At 40.1% G+C, this 8781-nt stretch overlaps 1 protein-coding gene across 2 annotated transcripts in view; it reads right to left on the bottom strand.

Annotated features, from left to right (window-relative positions):
• Positions 1-449: 449 nt before the first annotated feature.
• The window catches only part of LOC119291272 (alpha-L-fucosidase 2-like), a 9274-nt gene continuing 942 nt past the window's right edge, over positions 450-8781 (bottom strand). Inside the window, exons 2-11 of one of the 2 annotated variants that reach the window (XM_037570003.1) lie at positions 7693-7790; positions 7002-7181; positions 5990-6921; positions 4635-4767; positions 3655-3813; positions 2904-3128; positions 2611-2712; positions 2389-2524; positions 1350-1545; positions 450-1081 (exon numbers count right to left, since the gene is read on the bottom strand). In XM_037570003.1, coding sequence (XP_037425900.1) covers positions 769-1081; positions 1350-1545; positions 2389-2524; positions 2611-2712; positions 2904-3128; positions 3655-3813; positions 4635-4767; positions 5990-6921; positions 7002-7181; positions 7693-7790 — 2474 coding nt within the window. In that variant the 3' untranslated portion in view covers positions 450-768. The remainder of the gene's footprint in view (positions 1082-1349; positions 1546-2388; positions 2525-2610; positions 2713-2903; positions 3129-3654; positions 3814-4634; positions 4768-5989; positions 6922-7001; positions 7182-7692; positions 7791-8781) is intronic. The other variant, XM_037570004.1, reaches the window with a different exon arrangement.

Raw genomic sequence — 8781 nt, 5'->3', positions numbered from 1 at the left:
CCATCTTGCTACCGGGTGCTACGTCGAAGGGAGGAGCTGGGAGTACCTCGTGGCCCTGATTCCCGGCGACGAGCATCTGGGCCGCGAGCCGCAAAAAGTCTCGTCGGGACACCATACGAATTGCGGGGCCTCCGCTAGGATGGCTGCTAGAAGGCGATGGGACAAGGCTGCCGAGCCCAAGCTCGAGGCTCAACGCCGGGGAGTTTGGAAGGCGCAACTCAGGCCGCGGCTCTGGCGAGGACAGAGCACCCGGCCACGCCTCCGCCGCGGATTGATGTGACCTCTTCTCACCTTAGACCACCATCATGGCTGTCAGGTGGGGCTGGTAAATTCAAAAATATGTGCTGCAAAGCGACTACATCGGGCAAGTTCACCATATGTTTTTCTAGGGGCAACCAACACGCGCCCGTTGTTTCTCAAAGGGGAAAACAACTCAAGAAAACTCGATGGAATATAGAAGTTTAATCAGCGCAAAGGTTTAACGACATCGCTCCATTATTGTTCACACTGAGACATTCATTACTACTCTCTCCGTCCCAAAATTCTTGTCTTAGATTTGTCTAAATACGAATGTATCAAGTCACATTTTAGTATCAAATCACAATTTTGGGACGAAGAGAGTATTATTGTTCTCACTGAGAATTCAGTAAATTTTGTCACAACAGGTTCTGCCTTAGGATAGCTCTATAATTGTTCTCACTGAGAATTCAATAAATTTTGTCGCAACAGATTGTGCCTTCGGACTGCAGAACCAGCACACGCACATTCTCACAGTTGCCAAGTCTCCAAGCACTTCAACTCCGAGTTGAACCTGTAAACTTGACCCGGAGAGGCGCTGATCACGGCAGCATGGTCGCCATAGTGGATCCTCGCAAGCGCAGGCGAATTCCCGCTGCTGCCAGACCATACAAGAGCTTCATGCAGGCTACCTTCTTTCCAGCAAATGTTAACCGTCAACCCGCCTCGGGCCCTCAAACCTTTAACGCTGCCATGGGGCCACTTGTCGCGGGGCAGAGCAGGGAGCAGGTACAGATCACTCCCGGTGCTCTGCACAAGCATTTCGCACAATGCAGCTGGGAATCTGCAAGAGAAGACGATCATTGTGATGCTTGTGAATCGATCGTTGCAGTTAAGTAGCAGTCACTATTACTAGACCTCTTTTAAGTGGTTAACAATTTACAGCTTAGAGTCACCACGAGGTAATCATACTATGGTAAACAGAGCTGGCTGTGGTGAATTGAATGGTTTTGTCAAATAGAGCTGGAACTTCATGTGTCACAATTCAAGGTAATCATACTATGATAACATATTGGATCATGATTGATTAGGTTGAAGGTGATCTGGTTTACCCAAAATTTGCATCAATCTGGAATGGTGGATGCGCTGTGAACAAATTGCTGTATAGACCTCCTTCCTTTTCATGCTCGTGCTTTGGGTCTATCAAAGTGATTAGCTGCAGAATCATTTTGTATGCATGCTTACTGTTGTGAAGATGAGCCCACAGGGCCATCTTCCATGAAGTAGACCACCCAGGGCCTTTATCACCTACACAATATAGAGAATTCAATGCCAAGCAACAAAGATAGAGAAAGTGATGGCTAACAGCTAGCCCTTGACCTTAGACACAATAAATTTGACATTCTTAACAGTGCCATGCACTTGTTAAAATAACAGTATTTTTCAGAGCAAACTGAAAGGTGGGAAAAATGAATATAACAGCTGGTCATGCAAGCAAACCGCATAAAAAAAATCAACTTAATAATACCACTAGACTGTTTGCCATTTGAAAGAAAATGACCATGAGAAAATAAGATCAGCAACCTTTGTAAGAAGTTTAAAAATTTCTGATACAGACAACGCTGAATTATCCTCTTGGAACATGGCTGCTTATTTCAATTTTACATGAGAACAACAGTGGTTGATCCAGTCCCATTAAACCTTGCTATCCTTCTACTACGAATATTGTTGAGCACCCCCGTTGCATAAGTGTATAACCAACATCTGTTTTAAGAGGTTTTTAAGTCGCTGTGGGTTGTTTGTATTTTTCCTCTACTGAAACAATTGTGTTTATACATATACTGCTTTTGATGAATGCAATTACAATATGTTACTGAATGGCCTTCCTCCTTTTTCATTTTTCTTTTGTGCTATATTTCCATTCCTCTTATCTACAACAGTTAACCCTCAAAATCCAAAAAAGACTCAGATCAGCAAAAAGGAGCCCGTGCAAGATCGAGTAACCGTCATGGGAAGGAATCTTGGGAGGTCATCATCTAACTATAAGTTCTCTGAGCTCATATTTTCTTTTGAAACAAACCCAAACTTTACTGATAACTTCAAATAAGGATAAAATTCGAATACTGCCCTTTTGATATGCAAAAAAGGTACCTCTTTTATAAAGAGTATTGGCTACAGCTTTGCAGAGGTCAGGTGTTTGCTCAAGTGTCATGGTATGTCCAGGATAAAGACCAAACAGATGAGATACATGCCTGTGCTGAGGTTCGGGATCCTTAAAATCTTGTGCCTATGCATAAAAAACAAGTATTATGAAACTGAACAGACCAATGCAAATCACTATGAGAGATAAAAAAATAAAAAGTATATACAGACCCATTCCATGATTGTACCATCTCTACCAATTTTTATTGGCGGGAGCCTTGGTAGTGCCGCTTTTATCCTCTGAACCACATCAGTGCTGGATTTTCCTAAAATCTGGTAAGACACGTATGAATACTTCAAACACATAAACATTCAAATAAATACATGCTAGAATGATAAGACTTAACTATAACTCTAGTATAACGTTTTAAATCTGCATGCTTCATTCATAGTATCACCAAAGTATCTGCATATTCAATGAAACCTGTCTCTTTCAACAACAGTAAATAGAAATGAAGACTTACATCAGCAGACAGAAGAACAGCTGAGAATACTTCTCTAATAATTGACATGTCCATAGTTGTTGAATAGCTCACAGATGCTTTCTTGCCATCCGGAGCAATAAAATAATGCTCTGGGGAAGTAGAAGGATTGGTCTCCAGATAGCCATCTTGGCCTTCAATCAACCAGGACAACAGAAAGGAGGCAGATCCTTCCAAAAGTGGATACGCTGTTCTCTCCAAAAATTCCTGCAAAAAAAGAACAGAATATCACATCTGATGTAGATTTTGTCTAGATCACATTTATGTCTCTCCAATCTCCAGAAGATGAGCTTGCACTTTGCGGCAAAGCTATCAGTATGGAATTCACCATATATTCACAACATCGACATTATCCATCAATCAGAACACATGAAAAAGGTAGATGAACGAACAATCTATTCAACAGGATAGTTAAACACTTTTGACCAGTCATTGCTGCTAAACATCATTATCTTTTAGTACAGTTAACCAGTTTGTCTAATCCAAATTTGTTAGTGTTTGCCTTATCCCTCATATTTGGTTTAAGCCCACCTTTTACCACCAATTCTTCAGATAAGATAGTGTAATCACATAAACATAAAAGGAGATTAGGTTCCAACATAAGCAATCGGCGACAGTAATTCTCATATCTGCCTATGACGTATGATCACAGTCTGTGCTTAAAGGTGATACAAGAAAGTAATGCATACAAGTACTGCATGGCGTTGCATTCCATGCCCGTGTCATCACTCACTCTGTCCATTGTAAAACTGTAGTGTTCCCACAGGTGTGTAGCAAGCCATGGCCCACCCATTGGCCATAGAGCCCATGAAGGATCACCAGCATCCGGTGATGTTTTTGCCCACAAGTCTGTGACTTGGTGACTGACCCAGCCATTAGCTCTGTAATTCACCTGTCAAGAAAACATACCATCACCTCAAAAAGTTCCCATGAAATACAAGGTTCCAAACTTTGCTATAAATCCATTTGGAACACGTAAACTGAATAAAATAAAAAGTAATATGTTTAAACACGAAGTAGAATTCATCAAGAATCTAATATACACAAACCATTAAATAGAGTTGTCCAAATGATTCATCAAGAAGATGCACAAAGTTGCAATTCTTTATCCTTGAGTGATCAAGGGCAAGTGCCTCTCAAACTTCAAATTTTGTATTCACATTTACGTTGTCGCGTTAACAGTCAATACTCAATAGTCGATACTCAGTGACACTAAGAATGAACTGAGGAAAGACCCTATCATCTAGATATACTTATAATGTCGTGGAGCAAGTGTCGTCGTGGTACTGTAGCATGCAGTATCATGTGGAAATCAGATATTTGAATAACTAATTGCCTTGTTAGATTGGTCTGTTTCCATCCTCATGTAGTAGTGACTGTCAACAGCACGACCTTTGTATTGCTATTGGGCCAAAGGGACAGATTATAGACATGTACATATGCAATCAAAATCCTATAGAAAGAAGAAACTGCACAGCTAACTATTGCCCCTTGTGCAAACTGGCAGGTCCCAAGCTTCTAGTAGCATCACTGCTACTCCTCCGTTGTCAGGCCTAGGAGTAGGATCCAAGGCTATGGGCCATGGCCACAAGAAATAGTATTCATAAAAGTTTAATTCACTAGAAAGTAGAAAGATATGTCGGAACACTCACGAGTATACAGGGTAGAGAACACACAGTTTCCAGAGATGCTCTTTTATGAAAGTAGACTTACTTTTGCCGTCTTAGCCCCATTGACCGAAAGGGATCCAATGAAGTCGAATAGTGGGTCTTGGCATTCACTAAGGTTGCAAGGAAGTGATGGCCAGTAATTCATTTGAAGATTTATATTTGGATGGGGAGCTGTACTGGAAAGTGAAAGGAATGACATTGTTATCAAACTTGGACTGCCAGAAAATAGTGTAAATAGGACTATCATCAATATACTCTCAAATACTCCCTCTCACTAGTGTCAAAAACGTTCTTATATTATGGGACGGAGGGAGTAACTTACATTACAGACACTAAGGTATTTGCTGCAGTAAATTCAGCATTAAGTTGCTACAAATGGCAAGAGAATCAGTATTACCCACAACAAAATTTACTTGAATAAAAGATGGATACCCATTTAGTAGATCAACTGTTCAGAATGCAACAGAAATTAAGGAAAAATATACTAAATTATCACCTTCCCAAATATTCAAGTTACATTTTTATTGACATCATAAAAAATAATTCAAGTTACATTTTTTGTATAAAGAATCCCAAAACCTATATTTGAGAAACTAATGAGGGGAATTTAAATCTTTTGTGGCTTTCTTTATATGTATTCAGTGTTTTGTCATGCCGTGTCAATCCATGTGCCTAATATAACATAAAAATAATGGGAATATGAGCGTTAATCAATATGGTTATTTGGTAACTGATTATCCAATGTGTTTATGGGAATGAGCATGCCTGTATGTATTAACATCAACTGGATACACAAAATGTTGGCCTCAATTACTTCGGTGTCTTTGCATCGAAAAGGCCAAATGTGTGTTACTTTTGCAAGTAATAGGATCACAATGTGTGTACACGAGAATCCTTAATTAATCTACAGAAAAATGAATACAGCTTTAAACCTTAAAACTGAAGCCAAAGGCCAGTCTCTTCAGTTCAAAAGAAAGACTAGTCTTAACTTGTAAAATGTGCAAATTAGATTAACTTATACATGATAATTTTAAAACATATTAAGAGAAAGGGCCACTTGTCATGTTTTCCACTTATATTTTCCTCATTTTGATACAGAACAGCTACGGATTGTTATGAGACTTTTCAAACTTCTAAAATTTATTGCTCGCCATAGCAAAAATGGTCATGTAACACCAGACTGCATGCAAAGACAATCCATTTCACAGAGTTGGTCGTTTGTGACCCCATTAGGATGATATTTAAATGACGTATGCTCTGAATACACAAGTTCTACAAAGTGTGACCCAGACAAACAGTTGCAGCCGTTTTCTTATTCAATAGTCTAAAAAATAATAACCCAAGATATATAGCTGGCATAAGCAACAAAACAAGACAAGATATGTTATAAAAACATACCCCCATGGTGCATTAGTCTCGTTGTTCCATATTCCTTGCAGATTGGAAACCTGAGTTCCAGGCCTCGAACAAGAAATGAGTAGATAGCGCCCAAACTGAAACAGAAGTTCTACCAGAGAAGGATCTTCATCATGTCTAAAACTTATAATTCGGTCTACAGTAGGCTTCTCTGAATTATTAAGCTCGTTTAACCTTGAACAGTCAACCATCGGTACAGTGCAATCAGATACCTCAGCATCCTGAGAGATATTCTCAGGTAAGTGAGCCAAAGTGCTACCTCCAAGTACACCATTAGAGCCTCGTGAAAGTTGCAAGGACACGCGCTGGAAAAGACTTTGGTAATCATCCATGTGATAAGCTTTTAGCTGTGCATATGACATGCTCCTAGCCATATTTAATGTTGTGAATGCTGATGTCACTGGATCAAGTGTAGATTCAGAAGGCTTGACAAATGGCCCTTCAAATGAGGTTGCAGCTGCAAGGAGCAAAACTGCTGAGTCGGCACCATCAAGTTTCAGCATCTTATCATTTAATACTTGCACTTGGCCATTGGCACCACTCGTCAGCAGGTAGAGAATAGCACAAAATTTCATCCCCGGAGGATGATCAGATGCATTGTCATCTCCAGCGGGCTTTTCTCCTGGGCAGCTACCCTCCATGATTATTTCATTTGCATCTGTTACACGAATCCGGTGATCTAGTGGTGTAGCTAAAGATACTGTACAGGAGACAGCTCCTGGTTTGTTTGCAGAGATTTTAGTCGCGATTACTTGATGTGGATTTGAGGAGAAGTGTTCCCTTGAGTACAATACTTCCCCAACACTGTATGTGACATTAACTGTTGCAGATTCCAAATCAAGGTATCTTTTATAATTTGTATACTTGATATGCTCACCAAAGGCAAGATCAATATCACCGAGAGGCTGGTAACTCTACAGTTAAAACATAGAGCAATGTTTCAACGTCGATATAGCAGCACAACTCTTCCATCAACCTAAAATGAAATGTGTACCTGCGTCTCGTCACCAGACAGGCCATAAGCAACAGCTGTAGCTTCAGGGTACAGTCCCTTATCAACAAGGCTCCTTACTTCAGAAAGAACAGTAGGTGCTTGGGGGTTTGTATAATTACCAGGTCCGCCCGTCCATAATGTATCATCTGCATCAACAGTTTTGATATGAAGCAATAAACTCTACAAAAATAAACAGATAGGTAATATTAAAGAAAGCCAATATGAGTGAAGGTGTATGTGAAACAAAAAAGGTGTACATGAGTGGGGAAAGGAGACAAAAAAGACTGATATCATTCACTTATAGGGAAACAGTAACAGAATAATGAAAAAGAAGCTTCCTAATTTTCACGTCATCTATTCAGAAAAGTGGTATGATTGTACTTTTGGAGAACACATGCAAGATCAATAAATATGATCCCTATCATTTTCATTTAAAAAGTGTAAAGATGAATCCTGGCATGAAGGATCTGCAAAACCATGCACACATTCCGACAGTGCACTCCAGACTCTAAATCATACTACTTTCAGTAAAAGTGCTAACTATGATGATGGATTCAAATAGAAAAATACCCACATGCGCCGTTTTTTCATTTTATTTTTATATGCATGCACCTATTCAGCTCAAACATATGTATCAGTCTATCAGAACCTCCCAGTATCCACCAGACCAGCATTTATCAATATGTCTTACATTGAACACAACGCAAAAGATATGTATCATGGTATATTCTGCTCCAGCGTTTGTCCATGATGCATTTGTCACATGGGTCTGATGTATTTCGATGGAACCTACATGGGAATGGACAATTCTCAGTGGAGTCTATGTACAGAGCGTTAATCCAGTCTGATGTGCCAGTTGATAATAATAAGAAGATCTGGAAGATGAAGATACCTCTAAAGAATAAAATCTTTGCATGGTATCTTCGTCGCGGAGTCATTCTTACTAAAGATAACCTTATTAAGAGAAATTGGCATGGAAGCCCGCAATGTGTCTTTTGTCATCATGATGAGACAATAAAACATTTATTCTTCCAATGCAAATTGGCTCGTTCTATATGGTCAGTCATCCAGATAGCTTCTGGCTTGTATCCTCCTTGTAGTGTTGCTAATGTATTTGGCAACTGGTTACATGGGATAGATTACAGGTTCAGAACTATTCTTAGGGTGGGAGCGCTTGCCGTTATTTGGTCGCTTTGGCTATGTAGAAATGATAAGGTGTTTAACGATAAAAGTACTTCTCTGATGCAGGTTATCTACAGGTGTACCGGGACTCTTCGTTTATGGTCCTCTCTACAACGTGTGGAGAATCAAGGCCTGTTTACGGAGGTGTGTACACGATTGGAGGATACGGCGAGGATACTTTTACCCAACATGGGTGGCAGCATGATCTTAGGATTGGCCCACCTCCGCTTTAGGCGTTATACATACTCTGTTTCTTTGTATTTCGCCTTCTTAATTTTCGTTTGTGTGAGAGAACTTGTTTGGCTGTGTGCATCATAGTTATGCAGAGGCCGGGTGTAATGCTTAAACCTTTTAAGTAATAAAGCACCCCTTTTCGAAAAAAGATATGTATGTGGCCAACTGACATCTCCATTTACCAGTCGATACAATGCTTGTATTGGGCGCGCTCTCACCATCGATTTCCCCTCATCTAACAACACACAGAAGCAACCATGCTCCATCAATTATTCGTCTCTCTCCGTTCGTTTGCTAAATTTCTCCCCATTAAATTCCAGCCATTTCGCTTTCTGTCTCAAGTGTGCTCTCAAAGATGGCATGA

The sequence above is a fragment of the Triticum dicoccoides genome, chromosome 4B (genome assembly GCF_002162155.2).
Source record: "Triticum dicoccoides isolate Atlit2015 ecotype Zavitan chromosome 4B, WEW_v2.0, whole genome shotgun sequence".
Classification (NCBI taxonomy): Eukaryota; Viridiplantae; Streptophyta; class Magnoliopsida; order Poales; family Poaceae; genus Triticum; species Triticum dicoccoides.
Note: the sequence above shows the minus strand (reverse complement) of the source record. Positions and strands in the feature narration are given on the sequence as shown.